This window comes from Dama dama, chromosome 7 (assembly GCF_033118175.1).
Source record: "Dama dama isolate Ldn47 chromosome 7, ASM3311817v1, whole genome shotgun sequence".
Taxonomy (NCBI): Eukaryota; Metazoa; Chordata; class Mammalia; order Artiodactyla; family Cervidae; genus Dama; species Dama dama.
In genome coordinates this window covers 18719088-18743428 of record NC_083687.1, presented here as the reverse complement: position 1 = coordinate 18743428, position 24341 = coordinate 18719088, and the positions used below count along the sequence as shown (strand labels likewise).

Sequence of the window (24341 nt, the reverse complement as noted above, 5' to 3'; positions counted from 1 at the left end):
CACCTGTAATGCTAGGCCAGCAGGTTTGCAGCTTAGCCAGGGGCAGGCGTGGAGTGGTGCAGGACAATCAGGGCCTCTGACCTGCTACCAGATCCAAAGGCAGTGCAGGCAGCCAGCAGCATTGTGTGTGAAGGGCTAAGAATGTGTGGGAATAACATGCAAGTTCAGGGGGAGGATGTCCTCCTGGTCTTAAGAGGACTTGAGATTGGCTGGAAGTGAGGAAATATTAGACCTTGATTCCTGAGGGTGTTGTATCTTGTCCTCTAAATCAGAGGATGCGTGTAAGTGGCAAAGTGAAGGGGAAGGTCATGTGAGCCTGGTATAAAGAAGATTAAGACATGCAACAACTCTTGAGTTCTTCACCTGAGGGAAATGGAAACAGGTGGTCCACACAAAAACCCGAACAGCAATGTCTGCCGTGGCTGTGTTCCTAATCACGAAAAATCGCCCAAATGTCTTTTACCTGATGACAGTGTAAACATCTGCACAATGCAACTTGACTCAGCAATCAGAAGGAACACAGATGGCTCTCAAATGCATCAGTCTTCTTAGAGGGAAGCCAGACTCAAAACGCTACAGGTGATATATTTATATAACACTCTGGAAGAGGCAAGACAAAGGGACAGAAAAAATTACTGGTTGTTTGGGGTCATGATTGGGGAAGGTGCCCAAAAAGGGGCACAAGAGAACTTCTTGGGGTGATGCAATGGAACCAAACCAAGTGTGGTTTGTTAAAAAAACACCTGTATGCATTTGTTAAAATGTATGAAATTATCCACTAGAAAGGGTGAATTTCACTATTTGGAAAATAAACTTCAATAAGCCAGACTCAAACAGAAGTAGGGACAAAAGAAGGGAGCATGTCAGAGGGACTTAATGAATCCTGGAACTTATGATGTAAGGATCAGGGAAGGGAGTAAGCTGGGAGCAGCATAATGACCAGGAGACAGAGAAAGCACAATGGAAACTATTTGATGCTTTCCTTTTAAGAGGATTTTCAAGAGCACCTCTTGTAGGCAATGACTCCCTTGCAAATGCAGGATGCAGCTTCCTTTGTGTCTGGGGAGTGTGTAAGGAGGACCTGGCGATCACTAGGTAAGAACAGGCAAGAAGAGTTTAAACCTAGAAACAACTTCCAGCTGGGAGAGGCTTTGAGGGCCCTGTTTTCCCAGTGATTTGAGGTCCAAGATGGTTCAGAAAGGTCACAAGCTGTCATAGTCAATCAATATGAGACTTAATCAGCTGAAATGATGAGCAAGCTTTCTTCAGAAGGTCAAGATAGTTTGGCTAACAGCCATAATTATTGACACTAATAATATAAGCATCTTAAATTTCAAGCTAATACCGATGTCCCACTTTATTTGTAGCAAGGTGACATCGGGGACAATTCCACTGCATTTTACTGTGTGAAACAAAACAAAGGAAATGTAGGCAGACCCAAAGTAATGTCAACACCTAAAGCATTTATTTGGATATCTTTGAACTTTTTACATATCATACATTCCCAATTTTACAAGTTGTCCACAGATAATAAAGTTATAGCCAATTTATTAAACAGATATGATTTTTCCCTGATATGGAAAGCATGTTTATATAAACATTTCTACAATAAACATAATACATGCAGAACAAATCATGACTAAGATGATTCCTTAGTTGGGGAAGACAATTAGCTTAATGATACACACACCAGAAGATAAAAGGGTGTGTGTTGCTACTTGATGTAAATTCATTTTCTCTCAGACTCCCTGACCTTCTCAGAAAACGGAATCCAGGGACACCCTCTGCTAACAGCAGGCTTATATAAAGTCAGTTTCAAAAGTTGAAGTATTGTTATGATTTGGTGAAGAAGTTTATAATCCTACTACAGAGGGAGAAACCTGGTTTTATTTGGAGTTTAAGCTTGGTTAACAACTGAAGAAAAGCCAAAAGAAGTTGGACTTAAAAGCTAAAGGAGTGGGGATGTGACCAAGGCCAAAATAAACATTAAAATCATGATGCCATCCACAGACCACACCACCAGAGAGGGAGAAAGGCCAGGAGAGGGGATGAGCACTGGGCTCTAACATGGATTTTCTTCCTGTTGGGCAAGAAGCGCCCTCTCAGATGGGTGAGTCAGTCCCAGGCAAGAAGGGTCAAGTTCATCCTTTCAGAGGAAGGGGTTCTTCACACACCACCCCGGGTGAAGCAGCAAGTGTGGCTTCTGTATCCCCACTGACTTTAGCTGAATATCTGGATTTCTGGCCTTCCTCCTGGGTGTACTGTGGAGGGTGCGAAGCTGAGCAGGATGTAACTTTCAGACGCAGTTCAAAGAAAACTGAGTGAAACGGTTATCTGTATTGGCTAAAAAAGTCCAAGAGCCTCTTATTATTCATTCATCCCTTAGTCCCTCCTCAGAGAGACTCCGAACTGATTCCTCCACCAAATCTGCCAACACTCTCCGCGTACCCAAGCTCTTAGCATACATGATCACGCAAGAGTGGTATGTGGCATGGCGTGGTTATAAACTATTTTACTAAGCGGCTATCATTCTAGGAAGGCACCTCTTAGTAAGAATAAGGTTCAAAAATAATAAAAAGCCTGGGCACACAGGCTGTCCCAGGAATGTACTAAGTGAGCTAGCAGGTAAACAGCAATTCATCAGAAACTGCTGGAAGGGTAGGGTAAGGGAATTTCAAAACACTGAATTCTCATTTTTTTTTGCAAGTGCTTGATTCTAGATGAACACACTCTTTCAACTTAAGTCTTAGAAATAACAGAATATATTATCTGAAAAATTAGGATACTCTAAGTTCTCAAAAAGCCCTTTAAAATGAGTTTTTTTTCCTCAAAGCCAAAAGTCTTGCAAAAAGGAAAAAAAAAAAAAAGAGGGGGGAATCCAACCTTGTACAGCCATACAGCCCTGAAAATCAGCTGGTACATAAAGACACCACCATCTCCCCTTCGGATTCCCACAGGCTCCTCCAGCAAGTGTCCCCCAACTCCCTCACAGCCAGTGGAAACAGGGAATGACACTTGAAACACACTGCTTTGCTTAGAGGTAGGGTGCCATCAGCTGTGGGGACACTGACCCAGCCCCCAGGTTGAGAGTCACTGAGCGGGCCCAGGAAGTGTGACCCCCAAAAGACCAGACACTCTGCTTCCTGCTGCTGCTGAATCAGCTTCCGGCCTGGAGTTCCCTGCTCTCAGTAATGTGACATGGCTCAGATGACTGGGGAACAGTCAAATGCAGTCAGATGCCCGCAAATGGGCTGAGTCCAGCCCAGGAAGAGAAGCTCCTTCCTGGATTCGAAAATTCAAGAAGTTATGTCTGAAGGACACAGCAAGGGATGCAAGAAAATCTGCTGGCAGAAAATGATTTTCATCAGTTCCTGGAGCCAGAAGCTATAAAAATAAAAACCGGGGGGGAGAAAAGCTTAAATAATTTATTTCCAAATTCAGAAGAAGCTATTTCCTATTTTCTTTCTCGAAAAGCCAGCTGGGTTACAAAAATCCAAGTTCATGTATTTGGTAGTGAAGTAGCTATAGGTGTTGCCAGTCAATGCCAACCAGTGTCTGGTTTGCTTCCTGTGCGTGTCCAATTTCCTCTGTGATACTGTGCTGGTGCCAGAGCTTCTGAATCTTCTTGAATCGTTCTCTGCACAAATGTAAAGGATTTCCCCGTCTAGAAAGAAGACACATGTCACTCAGGAGGCATTTGGTGGTATAGTAATCTATTCTACTCCAACCTTTCCTGGTTTAGGAAAAGATAACAGGTTACTGGTTTTAGATCCTCTGCAAAATTTCTCTTTGGCAGGCGTCTGTGGCTATTAATATGTTAGCTCTGACCATTTGCTCGGAGCAGCTAAAGGGGAGTTAAGTGCAGAAAAGAAGAGGAAAACAAACTACACTGACTCAGGCTGGGGTGAGGAACAGGAGGGTGGGGTTGAGCAGGAGGGTTAACGTTGAGAGGCTAAAACTATGCATTCATTGTCCATTTTGTTGGTAAAATGTGAAACAGGGAGTGGCAGCGGGGAGGATGAAAACATCACACAGGTAAAAATGTTCCTCCAAGGACGTCTTTTAGATCCAATGTTTAAGCAAAGCAGCCAAATATGAATAACTCTGGTGCCCAACTTAACCAGAGAACAGGTGTTGGTGAGTTCACGTCTGAGGCCTTGGCTCCCAACTCAGAGCACCAGTCCTCTCAACTCTCCATCCAGGGCTCCTCCTCCTAAGAGCCCACATTTCTTTTTTTTTTTTTTTTCTTTCTTTTTTTTTCCTGTGTGGCTCATTTCTTTTTTCATTTACTCTTCCATTTATTCATCCAACAGTGTTTATTTAGAACCTGTTATATGCTAGTTCACTGTCCCTGGTCACATAAAATTTAGACCAGGAGACAGGCAGTAGGCAGGTAAACACAGTGACTCGGGGTCATAACGTGGGCTAAGAAGAAAATGAAACTGGACAATGTGACAAACCTACTCAGAGGCTATGTTAGCCAGGGTGGTCAGGGAGGACTTCTCTGAGGTGGCGGCACTGGACTGAGACCAGCAGGAGTCAGCCATGTGCTTATGGAGGTACGGGAGGAAGGGGGATGGAAGGGGTGGTACAGAGTCATAAGAAATACACCAGGAACTCATCTGGAATATGCAAGGACTACCCAGAAGTCAGAAGAGACAGAAACAAAGCTCCCAGTTACCAGTGGTTATATAACAAATCACCCCAAAGTTAAGGGCGTTAAGAGCTCACATTTCTCAGGGCACCAGGTTGAGCCATCAGCTGGTGGCACAAGTGTATCCTTGCAGTCAGTCAACTTCCTGGGGAGCCCAACTACCTATCTTGCCTTGGTTTCCAGGCCTTCAACTTCTGCTCCCCAAGCCTGGGAAGCTACATCTAGGTTAAGGTTTTTACCCCATTTTGGCAAAAATAAGCGGTCTGAAAATTCTTTAATAGTGCTTAAAGGAACTACTGTTCATATATTGCTTTTGATGAAATAGGTGCTACCAGAGCAGGACACTGCCTCAAATACTGTTTACTGCTCTATATGTTCTAAGTCTTTGTCCCCCAGAGTCTTATGTAGTAAGACAAGTGCATCTCTTATCAGTTAAGATTTGCTCTTTTTTCATCACTTGAAGAATACTGGGTCTCCTCACAAAACTGCACAAGTCACAGTGCGCTCTCCCTGCAACGCTTGATGCTGCGGATGCTGCAGGACCACTCAAGCAGTTCTCTGGAGTGAGACATGGAAAAAAGCTGCACTCTGTCCCATTTTCTCCCCCTTATGTACCATGATGGCCCTCATGGCATTCTGAGGGCGAGCAATGGGAATGGCAAACCACACCGCAAGGGGAGCTGCCTTGGGAGAGGCCACAGACAACAGACACTTGTGCTGACGCCCTGGGCGGGTAGCAGGCAGGCCTCTGGACCACAGGGTTCATGGGGATCACCTCATGCTGAAGGTCCTCGAGGCCCAGAGCCAGCCAATGCAGTTACCCAGGATGGGCCTTACCTGAGTCCCTGGTCAGTCTCCCCATAGTCATCAAGGTAAGGAGGAGAATAAAAACAGCCTTTGGTTTTGCCAGCTAAAAATAGTACTTGACATTCTCGTACTCTGTAGAGAGACCAATTTATACATTAAGGACCAAGATTTGAATTCAGTTACAAATGGACTGAAGTCCTAGAGAAATCAACAAACCACTAGAAGTATGGGGTTAACAGATATAAGCTATTATACATAAAATAGATGAACAATAAGGATTTACTGTACAGCACAGGGAATTATACCCAGTAACTTGTAATAACCTATAATGAAATATAATCTGCAAAAAAACAAAACAAAAAAACCCCTACATCACTGTGATGTACACCTGAAACTACTGCAATATAAGTCAACTATACATCATAAATAAATGCAAACAAACAAAACTGGTGCTAGAAGGCAAGCAGTGGTATTTACAGCAGAGACACTTGATAGTTTCAGTGGACAGTGAAGGGACTTAGCCATTTATGTCTATGTGTGTATCCATTCTCTCCCTAACTCCCCTCTCAACACATGCCTAAGTATTAAAAATAACTAAAAGGACTGTATTGTTATCAATATAAGGAGGAAGAGGGACATTTAGGATTAGATTTCAACAACTCATATAAAATTGGCATTGAAAAAATTAAATATGAGAAAGTTAACTTCTAAAAGCAGTTACTGATGTATCAACCACTCTTATGAGAAAATTATTCATTAAAACATGGTACACAGACATTACAAATTATGCAGACCTGAAACACAAAGCAACACCCCCTTGACCAGAAGCCTTCTGAAATATGTTGAACAAAGTACAATGCTACTTTCGCATTTCTCCTAAGGGTTTTAAAAAAAAGTTTCCTGATTCTGTTGAGAGGTTTGCTTAACTTTTTCTGGTGTTAGTAATTCAGCTCAATTCAACATTTACTGAGAACTTGTAGTACACCGGAGTAGCAAGATGTGCCTAAAATCTACGCCCCAGCGGAGTTCAAACTCACGTCATTTCTTCCCTTCAGACCCTGCAATGGCTTCCATCTCACTCAGAGATGCCAAGGGGACACACCAGGCCCACGACTCTCCCCACTGTACTCGCCACTCCAGTGGCAGCAGCCTCCACGCTGTTTCTTTTCTTTTGGCCACGCTGTATAGTTTGTGGGATCTTAGTTCCTGGACCAGGGATCGAACCCATGCCCTCGGCAGTGACAGCTTGGAGTCCCAACCACTGGACTGCCAGGGAATTCCCTCTTTTCTTAAATAAATTTTACTGAGGTGTAATTTTTAAAATACAATGTATCCATTTTTAGAACACAGTTTGATGAATTTCGTCCTTTCTGTTTCTTGAACATGGCAGGCACACCCCCCAGTAATTTTGCACTTGCTGCTCATTGCACCCTAAAATGTTCTCCCCTCTTCTTTAGGTTTTTATTCAAGACACCCTCCCAGGGACCTTTTCTGGTTTTCTATCTATAATAAAATCCACCTCAGCTGCCATTTCACATTCCCCTCCCTGCCTTATTTTTTCTCTTCTGCATGGATCACTTTCTAAATTCTTATTTTCTATCTCCCTCATGAGAAAATGAGCTCCATGAAAACAGAGATTTTTGTCTGTTGTGTTGACCACTGCATTCTCAATGCCTCGTACACAGTCACTAATAAGTATCTACTGTACACTGTTGAATACACACAACTACCTGCATCAGTCTGTGCTATGTGTGAATCCTACCATTATAACAAAAGAAGCAATTAGTTCTGACTGTGCCTGGGTAGAAAATCAAAGACAGCTAGCAGTTTCACATTAGAATGAGGGGCACAGAAAGAAAAACAGAACTGTCACGGGGATGGAAATGACAATGGAAGAATCAGCACAGAGTTAGCATGAGCCAAATATGAGGTGTGGAGACAAGGTTCCCCGTTTTCCTCAAATGAATAAAAACGGTGGCCTCTAATCCTCTGCCATGTAGCAGTTTCTTGTGTCCATTCCTCAACAGGCATCTACTGTGGCAGATCTAAAGCTAGAAAGCTCTTTCCAGGGCCTTACCTCAGGAAGATGCCCACCCCGGAACCACAGGAGTAGGTGTGAGCAGTGCATGCACCCACGTCCTCCCCTTCCAACTCCGTCTGGCAGCAGTAGCTCTGGGAGCACAGCAGGGTTCCGCATACAAGGCACATAGTTGGGGCTCTGCTCTTGTCACCACCTGATTTGGGGCACCTCCATGGAATAAAAAAAATATAAGTGAAGACTAAAGAGCTGATGGTGGTAAAACCATCCTGGGAAAAAATTCTGCAATATCAAGTAGAGCTGAAGATCCATACGGACTATAGCCCAGGCAAATTCATTTCTGGAATAGATAACATCTCACACATATACACCAACATCAGGTACCGGAAACAATCAACAGGAGAAAGGAGAAATAAAATTATCAACAGGAGGAAAAAATAGGTAAATGCTGCTACTCTCAGATAATGAAACGCTATACAACAGTGAAAAGTGATGAATTAAAAATTATGTATGTCAAAAGCCACAGGAATAGGTACAATGTTATTTTAAAGCTTAAAATAATTATATATGCAAAATAATATATACTGCTTAGGAATGTAACTATCTGTAGTTAATGTGTTACTTAAAGTGCAAAAGGTTTAGATAAACTGTAATGAATCAAACTTGTTCCTCAGCATCCTGTTTCTCATATTTTATTCTGTAAGATGGTGGGATCGTCCTTTTATGAGTTAAATAGTGTAAAGTCCTCCTGATGTTACGATTTCCCTACCCAAACAGAAAAGAACAGTGAAATCTTTCACATTCTGTGTAGAGAATAAGTGTTTACAGTGGCAGGACACGCTCAATAAGCTAATATCAAAACTTACGAGAAATTAGATGCTTGATTAATGAGGCTGCTGTAATCCTCTGGAAGGTCTATTAATTTGTTAGATTCTCTTGGATAACTAGAAAAACAAAAGCCACACAGAAACTCAGTTAATAGGAGGACATATTGTTTAACAATAACAAAGTAACTTTTGACTTACTCAAATAAAGGAAAACTGGGTGCTACCACAGCAGCAAGAAGCTATAGCAAGAAATTAAAAATGCACTGCACTCTTAAATAACACAGGGCCTTAGGATTCACACTTTACTTGAAGAACTCAGCATAAAAATTATCAGGACAACAGACAGTACTGTACACTTGTATCTTGCTTTCTCCCTACCTCCTCCCCGCAACCAAGAGGTTTGACAATCTTTAACCTACCTTATAGCGTCTCTTTCACCTTCCAGGTATCTTTTAACTTCGATGTTATGACACCAACTTTAATGTAAATGGAGGGAAAAATAAAACACAACATTTTTACTTTTGAAGGGCTGGAACTAAATGTACGAGGAAATAAACATCTCCACTACTGTTCTCTGTCCAGGCCAATCTACTTATGCTACTCACTAGGCCTGGCAAAAATCTTATCACGAAGGTAAACCCTTAACTAAGAAGGCCTAATGAATCACAAGGATTGAATTTTGCCAGGCTCACTATCTGAGAATTTTGTAAAATATGCAATAAACTCGTTTGTTTCCAAATATATATATATATATATATATATATTTATTGCAATATAAAGAAGAAAATTGTATCATCATTACCTTTCAATCAGTAATTTCATTATCTCCTTATTTTCTTGAAAAAGACAAATGAGGTTGTTTGGCAGGGAAAGATAGTTACATAGATGTTCAAAATGGCTTGCTCCAGAAGCTGCAAATAGATAAGGGAGAGATACAGATATACAATTAAGAGCAGATTCTATATTAGAGTAGGCAACAGCAGAGTTTAAAACAAAAAAAAAGCACAAGACAGACGAGTTCAATTTTGCTAGGTACATAACCTGCAGGAAGTAAATAAGATGGCAAAGGAAGGAATCCACAGAGTCAGGCGACTCCTTTACTAAACTGGCCACAATTTCTTGATGTTTCAGTATTATCATATGCAAAATGGGACACCTGTCCTGTGTGATATGCTTTATGGGGTTATTTGTGAACATTAAATGACAAAAATAACATATGGGGAGCTCCAGAGAAGTATAAAGCAGTACAGAAATATAAGACAATTTTATTACTGAGAGATGGACTTAAACATTAATCATCACTGCAAATGATGAGGAAGTCTAAATTGTTCTCTCAGTGGTGCCTGGACAACTAGCTAGATGGAGATGCTATTCAACAAACTTGTAGAGAGTGACATTAAATGCAGGTACCCCAGGCCCTGGGGCCAGGCACTTTCAAGAAATGAATTGAAGCAGAACATAGAGAACAACTGTGAAATAGCAAATTAACTCCTATATTAAAATCAGATTTATGTGCAGTTATGAGTATTCTGAACCTCAATGCCACGTTTCGTGTTAAAAACCACCTGAATTTCAGTCTTCCTTTTTAAAATCTGAAGAACCCATTATATATAAATAATATATACTTGAACATTTTAACATCTGACAGCAAAACTATATTTTTATACATGTACAAAATCAGTACATTTACTGAGATTCAAATAAAATCAGATATTTACATAAATCTGCATTTAATTCTGTAATTTTATACATCATCACTCAACTAGCTACGATCTAAAGATTTAGTAAGTTTTAATTTTTGCAATGCACTTTAATTCTTAAGTTGCTAGAGTGAAAGACAACACACATTTCCTACATTTTGAAAGAAATTAGAATTACCTTGAATTTCAGGTGGGGAAGGAACTCCATTTAAGTAATGGAAAAACAAAGCAGAACACCTCAGAAAAGGCATGATTCCAGCTCTGACATTCCTCCACAGATGCCAACCAGACGGCATTTCTTTCAAGGCACTAAAAGAGAGAAAAATGATAAGTGGGAAACTTAATTTAAAAATGATTCATTCTCGTTACAGCACAGTGTGAAAACAGACAACTGCTATCTGATTGTCAAAGGTGAGGGAAGCCCTGACTATCCAGGGTGTCAGGTGTAACTGTTGATATACCCTCCACACTGTTATTAAAATTTATAAAAGTAATATAGCTACATAAAGAGAAAATCTGCAAAATAAAAACTTGCCAGAAGAAGCAGGTATTCTTCTGGCAAACTACTTTCATACTAATCAGTCTAACACAGTTGTAAGTGTAACATGAAATTTAAAATTAACATAAAAAACTCCCACATTTTTCAGAATACCATAAACCATAATTTTTATCAGAGTTTTAATACTCTGGATAATACCTATCATAACCTACACTAAATTACTCCCTGCAAGCAAACTCTTAGAATGCTTTAAACTCTTTGCTAATATAAATAATATCAGTGTACACTGTTACGTCTACAGGTTTTTCTGTATGCGGATTATTTTGTTAGTATGGATTCTCAGAAATGGGATAACGTAGTCAAAGAACAAACAGCTTGGTTCCTGAGATCTACTGTCAGAAAGCCAAATGAAACTGTTGTAACCAAATCACAACGGCCCCAATAACATATGAGGTTCCGAGAACTTCTACCAGCCCTGGATATTATCTTAAAAATGTGTGGGAAGAACTGTATATTACCCTTCTTGCAGAGATTCCCAATCATGTTAGTATAGTAAAAGTCTGGGAGTCCTGCAGATCCCCCATCTTCTTTTTCAAACGTGTCAACAGACAGCAATTTCCTTTATTTAACAAACAAACTCCACTCCCCTCCTCTCCCCTTTTTCTGACATGTACACATTGCCATATTTATTTCTGGCTGTGCTGCACGTGGCTTTCTCTAGCTGTGGTGAGTGGGGTTCCTCTCTAGTTGTGGTGCCTGGGCTCCTCACTGTGGTGACTTCCCTTGTTGTGGAGCACAGGCTGTAGGGGTGCAGGATTCAGTAGTCGTGGCGCAGGGGCTTAGCTGCTTTGCAGCTTGTGGAGTCCTCCCAGACCAGGGATCGTCTGGGAACCCTGGTCCCCTGCATTGGCAGGTGGATTCCTATCCACTGCACCACCATGGAAGCTCCAAATGAATCCCTTTTTCATGCTATCACCTCCTAATATTTGGGGAACTGCCTATCATATAAAGAGTACGTATGATCTCACCTTCCTGTATACTGCTGAATCATTTTATACAAAGCAAGAACTGCTAATTCTTCTTCTTCGCCAGCAGCATTTTCTTGATCCATGCCACTCTTTTCTGAAGGACAAGGCAATATTAGTGCCCTGCATTTGCCTTACTAAGTGGATTGCTGAACACATTATTTAAGCACTCAAGTATATTCACACAGTCACATGTAATATGAAAATACTCCCACAGAACTTTAATCCCTCAGGTCTGAGCACAGTTTACTATCATAACAAGGAACCTCTGAGGCAGAGGATGTGAATGTGCCCCAGGGTGCCGGGCAGCAAGTGGTGAGTAAAACCTACTACATATACAGTCTGTGGTACTCAGATATTACTAAACATGTGAAGTAAAAAAAATAAGTAAAAACATTCACACATTCACATCACTAAGGAATTTTTAACAGAAGGGAAAATGTTTCAAAAATTTTCACATGAGAATAAACAGGTTTTTACTGTTTATTTTACTGTTGACCACTACAAGTAGCCTTATTATAAATTTATGTATTATTCTCATCCAAGCGCCTTTTCCTTCAGTACTTTTTTTTTTTTAAGCCGAGAAAACTCAATTATTTCCTTCAAGAATCTGACAAAAAGGAGTTACCTGTACACGAGGTAAGTAAGATCTGAACAATGTGTGCCATGGTAACCAGATGGAAAATGTGAAGGTCCCCAGTGCCAAGGCTGATCCCTGAAAAATCCTGACACTGCAGCGAAGGGAAGGCGAGGACCAAGCCCACCTGGACAGCAAACACAGGGTCAGACACAGCGCCTTTCCTTTCACTGCTGAACACAGTTCCATTTCCTTAATGCGAGCCCTTTGCGAACTCAGTTCCTTCCTTAAGAAATCTTTTGTTCTTAAAGGGTACACATGTTAGAAATTCCACTAGGACTGACTAAAGACAATTATTTAGAACATTATTGTCTCATTTATTCAGCAACTCCCCTATATGCATTTATTGTTAATAACAAAAATAAAGCTTGAAATCTTTCTAGGTAGTAAGCAGTGGAAAAAGCATGAATTTTGGACCCACAAAGATCCAGGTATGAAGCCCAGATTCTCTCAGGAGCCTTTTAGATAATTCTTCTGAGTCTTAGTTTCCCTGTTGGTAAACTGGAGATAGTATGTGTGTTTTTAATACCTTAGGATTAAACACCTTTGCAGTGAGGACGTAGAGACTAAATGAAGATGACTGTGAAAGCAGTCAGGTGCCCACTAAACTAGCCCCACTGTGAGTCTCCTGCCGCCTGTATGATGGTGTCAGTGGTGGGGGTTTTCAAAGGGGAGATGGGAACAATAACAATGGCTAATATTTACTAGGGACACATTGCTCTAAGAGCTCTGCATTGATTATCCCACTGAGTTTTGACACAATCATATCAGGTGGGTGTTAACTAACTTAAAGGCATAGAATCTGATGCCCAAACGTGATTAAGGGGGCAGCACCCGGGGCTGCTGTGTGTGGTGGCACACTCAGTGTCCTGTGAGAGGGAGCCTGGTTGAGGAGGGGCTGAACTTCAACCATGCACTGCTTGGCCAGTGCTGATCTAGCACCAGACTGCACTTGCTCAGAAGACGTGACTTGCCCTAAATCACACAAAGGGACTGTCTGTTGCTAAGTAGTGGAACCAAAAGGCTGTATCTGCCCCAAACCACTGTATGGGTTGGCAGCAGCCCTTACATTACCACTGTTATTTTTACTTCTTTATTGTAAAAAGCATAGAGAGGTTACGGTACTGACCTCAGCCACAAGGCAAAAATGAGAGAGACTGGATTAGACACTCAAGTCAACTCTCTCAACTAGATTCCTTAATATTTTTTTTTAAAGTATCTTCAGAAAAGAATTATACTCAGAAGTAGTTAATAATAATAGATGATAACTCCTTGTCTGCCTTTACATTACTCATCAAGTTTAAGATAAAGCTACGGAGTATGACAGAAGAATTTCAAACACAAATTATAAAATACCCACCAATAAATGAAACATGTCGATATCTAATATGCATGGAAGGTCTCTGTGGTTGTCACCAGGCACCAATGCTGATATTTAAAGAAAAATACAAGATCATATTTTATATATCAATGTAAGTATTAAATTATTTTTAACATGCACATAACCTAGCTTGAATTTATTTTTTGCAAGCTATATATGAATTCATAGCTAGAACCTGCATACAAGACAAACAGTATTGCCAAAATATTTTTTCACAGTGGAGGGAAGTTTCATTACTAAAAACAAAATTACAGAAGATGAGAAATTACCGTAACACATATAGTACATGTATTAATACTCACATGCAAAAAGTTTACAAAAGTGTCCTTGGACCACTGAAAGTGACACCACTGTCCAATGTGCTCCAGCAAATCTTGTTAGTGACCTGAGACAGTCATCCTGAAATAGAGGCTGACACAGTTAACAAAGAAGCCAGCATATGAAGTAGTTCTCTTCCAGGAATGCTCGATCAACGCACAGCTAGTTGAAGTACAGTTGGAAGCACAGTGAAATCTCTAGATGGTATGGTACTGAATCCTATGACATCTTTACTGACATGTCTCTAACGTGAAATGAATGGAGTAGAAAATATCTAATTGTATGCTGAATAAAACAAAGTTATCTCCTATCACCATGCTGCTAGTTCTGTATGGAAAAGTTAAGAAGGATACACGTGTCAAGACAGTCAGTAAACAACAGAGAAGAGACTCTCAGGAATGTGAAGCAGCATTTCTTTGTATTTAGTCTAAAGAAATACACTAAAATGTGGGAAATACTCCCAATACTGGGGAAACTTCATGGAAGATGGCTGTATAAAATCAGGGTGTCAGTAGACATCAAAAACTATTATGGGGACTATGTAGCAACAATGAGAAAACTTTAAAGTGAAGAATATAGTAGGAACAAAAGTACATGTAAATATCTATTATAATAAAAGTATAAACATGCTAATGAAAAAAGACAAATGGCTGACTGACTTAAGTTTTCTTCCTACTTTTCTGTTTTCTAAATTTTCTATAATGTTGTTTGGTTCAGTAGATATTGAGGAACTACCATAGGCTAGTCTTGATTTTGAAGATCTTAAAATGAAAACTCAGCCCTCCCAACCGCTTCTGTCAAGGAGCTCACAGCCTTGAGGGTAGGAAGGGAAAGAAAAGGGGGGGGTGGGGACAATTAAAGGAGGCAGGATCCCAGATGAGTGATATCCCACTCATGGCTCAGAAGTTTTCCAGGGAAGACAAAGCTTGAAGAGCTTCTTAAAGAGGAGCTGTCTGCTTTGGGCACTTGAGCAGAGGCAAAAGCCTGGAACTAGCATCTGGGGACCAGTAATGATTCTGCAATCCTGGACAATGGATATGGAGACTGGCACGAGGTGAATGATAATGGAGAAATAACATTTAAGACGCATGATTGGCGTTACTTTTTGAAGAACCCCTCTGAGAGTATGTTAGGAGAAAGTAAGATTCAGGGTAGAGAATCTTATTATCATTATTATACAATTACAATATTAACCAATAACATTACCAATTAAATTAATAATAATACATTATATAATTATAAATATAATTTATTATATTATTATATATTGTTATAATAATCTTATCATTATGATTATAATAATCTTATTATTATGGTTATTATTATTATAACAATCTAGGCAAGAAAAGATACAGGGCTGAACCAAATAAATTGAATAGAAAAAATAGGACAAATAAGCAGGAGAGGAATTCAACAATCTCTGCTGATCAACTGGACATGAACATCCGGACCAAATGATGCATCCAAAAGTACCTCCAAGATTCTGGCCTGGTCACCTGGATGGACAGTGGTGACATTAACTAAGACACTGAATACAGGAAGAAAAATTAAGCTGGAATGTTCAATTTGAGGTGCCTTTAGGAGATCCAGGTGAGAAAATAAAGCAGGCAATATGGTAACAGATCGGGCTTGGAGATATACAGGTGGGAATCATTTGGAAGTAACTGAAATCAGAGTCATAGACAGGGTTGACCAGGGAAGAATATCATGACTGAGTCATGGGCCAAACTCTGGGGGTTTAAAATAATATTTATAGGACAAAGGAGGGAAAGAAGATGGAGAAGAAGCTGCAAGAAAGATAGGGAGAAAACCAGGAATGTCATAGAAATCAAGAGGTGGGGGAGGGGGGAGATAAACCACCTTACGGAGGTCCTTTATCATCTGATATGGGAGACAAAGATCAATGAAGATGAAAAGTGGAAGTCAAAAAACAAGTTTGTCCCTAATGGCTATATACTATATACTTCAAAAAATTAAATTTTTTGTAGAAATTTCTCATAGAAAAATAAACTTAGATAAAATATTAGCAAATCAAATATAATGTTATATTAAAATGCTACTCTACATCAGTGGTTGCCAGCCTTTCTGGCACCAGGGATTGGTTTTGTGGACAATTTTTCCACAGACAGGGCTGGCAGGGTGAGGGAGGGGATGGATGGTTCCAGTGGTAATGCAAGTGATGGCAAGCAGCAGATGAAGCTTCGCTCGCTTGCCTGTATTCACCTCCTGCTCTGCTGCCCAGTTCCTAACAGGACCAGAACAGTTCGCAGCCGGAGGTTGGGGACCCCTGCTCTACATGACCAAGTTGGGATTATTTCAGGAATGCAAGACTGACTGGTATAACAATCAATATAAACAGATTACACACAATCATATTAGCAGAGAAATAGACAGAGTGCCAAAGAGGTCGTGTGAAGTATATAGAATCTAGAAAATGTAAGAACTGCCTTAAAAACCAGACAAAATAACCTCTATTCTATACATTTGTGACTGCCTTATCAGCATATTTATCAACTCTTTATTTACTGCAGCAAAAAAATGTCACAGTCAACACTGGTGGTCACGTCCTATCCATCACATACCATAGCTAAGACTACAGTCAACTGCTATTCTACTGACTTACTATAAAATACAATTCAGTCCAACTAAAAAAAAAAAAGAAAAGAAAAAAAAAAAATACAATTCAGGGCAGTTTTAATACCAGGGCATACTCCTAGATATTCCAACTTAATAAGTCAAAGTGACCCAGGTGTCTATATTTTTAAAAAACTCCAAAGATTGCTCTTGTATCAGTGGTTCTCAATCCTGGCCTCGGGCAAAGCATTTAAAAAATATTAATGCCTGGGGCCCATCTTCAGATACTCTGATTTAACTGACCTGAAGGAGGGCCTAGGCATTTTTAAAAGCTCCTCAGGTGATGTTACACGAATAAAATTACATGCACTTTTACAACTCTAAGTTTGAACAGTAAGCAGCAGATGAAGCTGATACTAGCTACACGGTAAAAATGAGCAAGCTTTAGCGGTATATTCCTTCACTCTCCTAGACATTAAATACTCTGTTCTGACATTAATCTGTATTTATTTACACGCTGCTTACAACAGTTAGTCAAATGTGGTAGAGGATAGGTTCTGTTCAGTATTTCCGACTATAGAACTAAAAATTCAAGAACAAGCACTTTGTTTTTAGCTTTTCCACCCATCTTTTTATGTGTTTAACCAAAAGAGATGAAGTCTATTTAAATGAAAAATCATGAAAAATTAAATTACAAACATTACTGCTTCAATACTGTTATAGAAAATGGGTTTTACCACAAAAGGAATGAATCTATGCTTAAATAACCATTACAGGTTTTTTGGATTAAAAAGAGCAGAACAGCCTAATTTCTACTTTCCCATTCCATGGATTGAGTAAACTGATAACTTACCAGTCTACAGGGCAAAGGACCAAACAATGGTTTATCTTCATCACTTAAAATTCTTTCTGCGGTTAAAAATAGTAAAGATGATAAATTTTATGCTTTGTATATTACAAGTTTTTGAAAAAGTAAAAAAACATTCTTTCTGAAGAAAGCATAATATTGTCAGGTTTTGAAATCTTTAAGTCATTTCACAAGAATTAACTGTGCATGAGAAGTAAAAGTGAAAACACATTATTTTAACTGACTAGAAGCTATAACCACCACTGAAATGAGTGCTTTTGTGGCTGTGGTTAATTTATAAACTGTCAATCTAATATTTTGTCAGTATACTACATTTCCTGCTTCAAACTTTTTATATTATTGCTTAAGAATGTTGCCCACTTTAAATCTGCACACAACTCACGTCAATGTATACTTTAGATTTAAAGACACAATTCTAAATCTCTTACCTATGCTTTGGATGGTATATGCACAACTACCCCAACACATTATGGGCACACGGGGATCCTCTTCATTGGGATGAACTTTTAATCCCACCTTATAAGTAGCAGTTCCAAATGTTGCTAGCATTTCTTTTATGCTTTCAGAATAAGGGTTCCTGAAGTGAACATGCACAGCATTAGCTCAAAACAATGTGCTCACATCAATCAAATGGCTCAGTTTCTTAACAGCTATCTTCTATGTTGGAATTGAACCCCTTAAACTATCTAAAGACAGTTGTATGAAAAGGGGGAATTAAAGACATGAAGACAGCTCCTGCCTGAGAGTAGTTATGTTCATCTTGGGTTGGTGGTGATGAGGCACAGGCCCAAAAACAAGGTATTAGGCTGAAGGTCTACATATTGAACTACAGGACCCTTGACCTCTTCCTCCATCTCAAGAACATTGCAATGTATACCCACTGCCATAGATTCTAGTTTCTCCAGTGATGAATCCTCATGGAAAAGCCAGCTTTACACAATGACATTTTCAGGGTCCCAAGAAAAAAAGACTGGTAGGGGTTTGATCTCCTCACTGTGAGGCTCATCTGTCAGGAAGCTCCAACCTGCCCACCAGGTATCCACTGAGCTTCCTAGTGATTTATTCTTGAACAGTCACCCAAGGACCAATAAACATTTAAGGAAAGAATCACACATCAAAGAGAGAAACATCAAAACAGAGAAGCAGAAAAAGGAACTCAGGGAAGGAGAGACAGTGCAGAAAACAGCAAATTAATTAAGAAAAAATTAGGGGATCAGTCCAAGAGGGTCAACATGAGCTAACAGTAGGGCTAGCTCAAAGAACAGAAATCCAAGAAGAGAAAATTATCTAAGGAAAAACCAGAAAAAATTCCCAGAGCTGTAGGATATGAATCTTTAAAGAGCCTGTTGAAAACACACATAGCGAAATGAATGAAGATTCACACACCAAGGAATATCACAGAGAAATTCCAAAACACTGGGAATTAATAAGATGACCACAACAGTTTCCAGAAGTAATAAAATTACAAAGGAATAGGAATCAGGTGTTAATTTCCCAATGGGTGCTACAAGTTAGTATAATAATGTGTTCAACATTTAGATGTGAAGTAACTTCTAACCTATAATTCTATACCCAAACCATCCATCAAGCATGTGGATACAACAAATGTATTTTCAGACATGGAAAATTTAACATCCAGGCACCTTTTTTCAGAAATCTGCTGAGGGATGCAATGTGAGGGAGTAAATGAAGAAAGAGAAGGATACAAGATCCAGCAAAAAGAGGAGCATGGCCAGGGCGAGTGTTAGGGTAAGAGCTGTGCCCTGTCCTGACTGGTGCGAGAGGACAGAGGCTGTGGGAGGAGGGCTTCAGGGAAGAAGATCATCAGATGGATCCAAGCACTAATAGCCACTGCTAGGCATCTGACAGACCTACAACAGCATTTAGGGAAAAAAGTATTATATACACAGAAAACCAAGTACATGAAAAAAAAAAAAGGTAATTATTAATCACAGGAAAACAAAACTGTAGAAGAAAGATTTATCACACAACTTATCAGTATTAACAATTATAACGTAAAAATTGACACATGATTTAACCAAAATTTGTAGAATAACTCTACAGGAAGATTGGTGAGGAGTAAGTGAATAGGGTAGAGGTAAAAGCTGAATCCTATATTACTAGTCTCTGTAAAGATACTTAAAAAAAAAAAGACGAATCAAGACATAGTTGATTAAGCATCTTAATTAGAAATAAAGAAGTAAACAGTAGAAAGAACAAAATGACAGGACTGGGGATGGGAAGGGGGAATGTGGGAGGCACATGATTGATGTTTATTCTATTTAAACCTTTTAGTACTATTTTTGCCAGCTTCCCAGGTGGCACAGTGGTAAAGAATCCGCCTGCCAATGCAGGAGACACAGGTTTGATCCCTGAGTCAGGAAGATCCCCTGGAGCAGGAAATGGCAACCCATATCAGCAGCAGACTGGGAAATCCCATGGATAGAGGAGTCAGGTGGGCTACAGCCCACGGGGTTGTAAAGAGCTGGATGTGACTGAGCATGCATATATGCACTACTTTTGCTGAGATATTTAGTATGTGCCAGGCACAGCTGCCAGGTAACTTTAAGGGCATTACGTCACTTTATCACACATATGAGGTAGATACTATTTTCTTCCCTTTACAGATGAGGAAATTGAGTTAGGTTAAGTGATTTGCACAAAGTGGCACAGCTAATAAACAGTGGTGCTGGAACTGAACAAATGCAGTCTAGTTCTAGAATCTGGGCTATACTTTGTAACTTACTGGCTATGGGGTAAAATGTGGCCAACTACGGTGTTGGAGAAGATCTTCAGAGTCCCTTGGACTGCAAAGAGATCCAACCAGTCGATCCTAAAGGAAATCAGTCCTGAATATTCATTAGCAGGACTGCTGCTGAAGCTGAAACTCCAATACTTTGGCCACCTGATGTGAAGAATTGACTTACTGGAGAAGACCCTGACGCTGGGAAAGATTGAAGGCAGGAAGAGAAGGAGATGACAGAGGATGAGATATTGGATGGCATCACCAACTTGATGGACCTGAGTTTGAGCAAGCTTCGGGAGTTGGTGATGGACAGGGAAGACTAGCGTGCTGCAGTCCATGGGGTTGCAAAGAGATGGACACAACTGAGAGATTGAACCGAACTGATGGGGTAAAATAAGGCTGAAAACACTCTGGTTTTGACCCAGAGTTACTAAGAGGTTGGTGGGTCCGTAAATAGAAATACAGAAGTCCAGCAGGAAGCATGGACTTTGGTGAGGAGGCTGAGCAGCTTGGATTTAGATGTACTGATGAGGTGCTATCAAGGAGAGCCAGATAAAGGGGTGCAGTAGGCAGTCAGCAACACCTAGAAGTTTGTGAGAATTAAACATGACATGTAGGTCTTAGGTGTTTATCAGTATTCCTGCGTTAAGTCTCAGGATTTATTAAGATCAATGTCCTGTAACATTCTGCTCCCCTACTTGACAAGTTTATATTCTTACTAATGGCTAATTTGATTTTTCATTTCAAGTGGGCCAAATGTAAAAGGGATAATATACTCACTTAGGATGAAAATCAGGCCTAAATCCTTCAGGAAGGTGCAATTCATCCATATTTTCTAAATTCTTTGATGAGGCAGTAACTACAGAAACAAGCATTTTATACTATTATTCTTCAGTCCACAATATTTCTATAAATTTCAGCCATAAATTTCATTCTAAATTAAAACAGGAAAAATTCCCATAATGAAAACTGGTGTAATATACATTCAAAGCATGAAAAGTACTATTGCTCTGGATGAGCTAGACACCTTCCTCAATCATTGTGCTTCTCCTGATAGTGCAACCACTGGAAGAGTACGCTGTTTTGTCTCCTTAAAACCAATGGTATAAATTCTGCTCAGCTCACTTTCCCTCAAGGTCAGAAGTGCAGTGCATACCTATCAAACTTGGGAAGGTTTTGGTAATGCCAACAATAAAGTGAGTCAGCCCATGGAGAATAAAGCCAGCTCTTCGATACTCAGTTACATCTCCCCCACCCCCAGAAGCTCTTCAATAAAATGGGGGAATAAGTGAGAAGTATCTATCATAAACTACACATGAGCTTGTGTGTTCAAGGAATAAGGAGTAATGTAGCAGTTTCAAATTTAGTTCATTAAGATAAAGAAAATCTGAGTAAGTCAAATTTTAAAATGTGAGGTTTCACTTTTAAAATATTTTAGAACAATTTATTCTGGAACTGTATTTTCCAATGGTCTCAGATATTAGGGAAAAATGAAAGCAGGTTATCAGAACTTACTAGGAGTACTTTCTTCTTTCCTAAGAACCTGTAATGCTTTTATTTGCTGAGATATTGTTCTAATCCACTGAGTCAGATTTGGTTGGTCTGAAAAATTTAACCTGCTAGAAAAGATTATAGAGAGTGTTTAGTATTCTGCTGTTGCTTAGTTTAAGATACAAAAAGACTCCTTAAATCATCAAGGGTATATTTTAAACATACTTCAAACATTAAAATACTAAAACAACCAAAAAAACTTGGGGAAAATTTGTTACTTTTAAAAGTTAGAATAGGTATTTATTTGTCAATGGAAATGAAAATGTATTATTTGTCAATATGATGCTACTAATTATTAGCATAAAATTGAGTTATTTGTCAAAAATTTCACTTTTTTAGTACCAGAATTTGCCAGTATTTCTTGAATATCACAACCAACACATCATGGATACTATTTATTGAGTGCTTATTATGCGGCAAGCATCTAGTTATGTTGCAAGCATTTCACAGTATTAGATTTAATCCTCAAAATTTTCTTAATAAAATAGGTTATATTATTGTCCCCATTTTACAGATGAGGAAACTGAGGTTTTGAGCTATGTAACTTGACTAAGGCTGTATATGGGACAGATGTGGCATTCAAACCCAGCTACATCAGACACTGTAGCTTGTGTTCTTAACAAATGTGCCATAACTGACTCTCCTGGGAAAAAAAGCAAAACCTGAACCACAGAAGTGATTTTTTTCTCTTTACATGCAAGAGAATTCTATTCTTAATCTTACAGTGACTAATTTCTTTATCAGTTCAAATGCAGATATAAGTCAGCACCATGATACTTCTTTTCTGATTAAAAAAAGCATGAGCTTACATCATATCTAATGGTATTTTAAGAGCATTTTGTGGTAGCATAGAGTAAGACACCATAGTTTGAACTCTTAAAATTGAAGAGAAAAAAACTGACTCTGCTTTAATTTAAACCCAAATAGTAGCATACAAATAAACAGATGACTCACATTCATAAAACTTAATGTATACAAAGGTCAGGTTTGAATAGGAGATACCATCAAATTCATATTTGAAAGGAATATGGTCATGAATAACTAAAAAGCACACTAAACATCATGAAATAACGTAATTTTTACATTTTAAGTACAAAAATATTCACTTTTTGGCCCAATTCTTCAATTGGCCAGTAAATTGCAAAAAATAATATTTAATTGTTAGTATGCTCAATAAGGTCAGTTTGAGCTGTCCCTCCCCTCACTGATTTATTGAGTGTCTCAAAAAAGTATGAAGGAGATATTTAAAGCAGGGTCTTAAAAACAAAGGAGACAGTTTTCATGAACCCATGGGAATTTTATATCCTTTATAGTGTTTACGGGTGACCAAGAAACTTAAAATTTTGGTCTGTTCCTTTCTAAAAACTAAAATTGTATCTCATAGGTCAGCTGGAAGAAATGACTAAATAAAAAGTTTGCAAAGTACCTGGAAAACATGCATTTACCTAGAGTGGTATCCTCACCCAGCTGTGGTTTATCATTTCATTACCTTCTAAAGGAAACTTCTTTAATATAAAGGTTTTATGAGCCAAAACTTACCTATGAAAAACATTTCTTGGAGGAAGCAGCAGAGGAATAACAGTATTACTCAAGCATTCACAAAGGGGACAAAGGAATTCTCCATTTTCTACATCATAGCTTGTATGTAAGCGTAATCTCTGTTGCCTTCGCTGTTCTTTAGCTTGAACGGAATCAAAATACCTTCACAATTAGAAAACATGAGGTATCAAAAACAATGGCAATTTTTTTTTTAATGAGAGCCACAAGCTTCAACATTTTGTTTCCACAAAACATCTAAAAATTAAAATTTTAAAATGACCTCAATTATTTTTAAAAGTGATACTTTAATTTTAAGTTGTAGTAAATAGCAAAAAGGGCTAAGAGTTCTAAAACAGGAGAATTAAAAAAAGATTGCCTTGCAAACCAGTCATTCACCAAGTAGCATATTTCTTGGTCCTAGTGCTCTGTGGTTACTCCCCCAGGACTAGAGCTGCTTACTAGGGGTGGTTCAGGACAACTCAATGAGCAGAGTACTTAGAATAACGGCACTTCTGCTGCTAGAGAACACAGAAAGCACCAAAATAGAGTATTGAAGTTATTCCATATTAGCTCAGGGAGTCATGACAATCTTGAGAGGTAACTAGGCAAGTGCTAGCATCTTCAGAATCAAGAGCTCTTCACCCTGGACCTGAAGAAAGACATTCTTCTCGGGTTTATACTACTGTAAAAATCCTTTTCTTCATCTAGTCTGTTAGATTTCTCATATTAAAAAATACAGACCCCTAAATTAAAAATTATATTTGATATACTATGAAGTTTCTAAGTCACTCCTTTAAATGTACTGACAAAGTAAATTAATTTTAATTGTTATTTGTTAGGCAGTAATAATGAAGTCTTTTTTTCTTCTGATAAGTTTAGTTCTCTCCCCTTTTTCTAGAATGTAATTTCCTTTATTAAAAAATTAAATTTTGAGTCTTTGGGTAAGCTTCTCTTGACTAATATTAAGAATATAAATTACCTTTGCCAACAGTGTGCATGCATAATGTGCCCACAGCTACCAGTATGTATTCCACAAGACAGATCAGGGTGCATGAATAATGGATCATAATTTTCTGCATTATAAAACAAACAAAAAACATAAGAGAAAACTCAAGCATTTAATATTCCTATACAAATGTACAACGCTAAATTGTGAAATCCTTACTAAAAGCTTGTA

General features: G+C 38.9%; 1 protein-coding gene across 4 annotated transcripts in view; it reads right to left on the bottom strand.

Annotated features, from left to right (window-relative positions):
• Window positions 1–1443: 1443 nt before the first annotated feature.
• The window catches only part of UBR2 (ubiquitin protein ligase E3 component n-recognin 2), a 102421-nt gene continuing 79523 nt past the window's right edge, over window positions 1444–24341 (bottom strand). For 2 of the 4 annotated variants that reach the window (XM_061146721.1, XM_061146720.1), the window contains exons 31-47: window positions 24144–24237; window positions 23165–23326; window positions 21590–21693; window positions 20855–20933; window positions 17757–17905; window positions 17314–17369; window positions 13871–13967; window positions 13548–13615; window positions 12179–12314; window positions 11554–11647; window positions 10205–10335; window positions 9129–9237; window positions 8746–8802; window positions 8366–8443; window positions 7539–7709; window positions 5492–5593; window positions 1444–3664 (exon numbers count right to left, since the gene is read on the bottom strand). In XM_061146721.1, the coding sequence (XP_061002704.1) occupies window positions 3523–3664; window positions 5492–5593; window positions 7539–7709; window positions 8366–8443; window positions 8746–8802; window positions 9129–9237; window positions 10205–10335; window positions 11554–11647; window positions 12179–12314; window positions 13548–13615; window positions 13871–13967; window positions 17314–17369; window positions 17757–17905; window positions 20855–20933; window positions 21590–21693; window positions 23165–23326; window positions 24144–24237 (1829 nt within the window). In that variant the 3' untranslated portion in view covers window positions 1444–3522. Of the gene's footprint in view, window positions 3665–5491; window positions 5594–7538; window positions 7710–8365; window positions 8444–8745; window positions 8803–9128; window positions 9238–10204; window positions 10336–11553; window positions 11648–12178; window positions 12315–13547; window positions 13616–13870; window positions 13968–17313; window positions 17370–17756; window positions 17906–20854; window positions 20934–21589; window positions 21694–23164; window positions 23327–24143; window positions 24238–24341 lie in introns of those variants that run through there. The other 2 variants (XM_061146722.1, XM_061146723.1) reach the window with 2 other exon arrangements.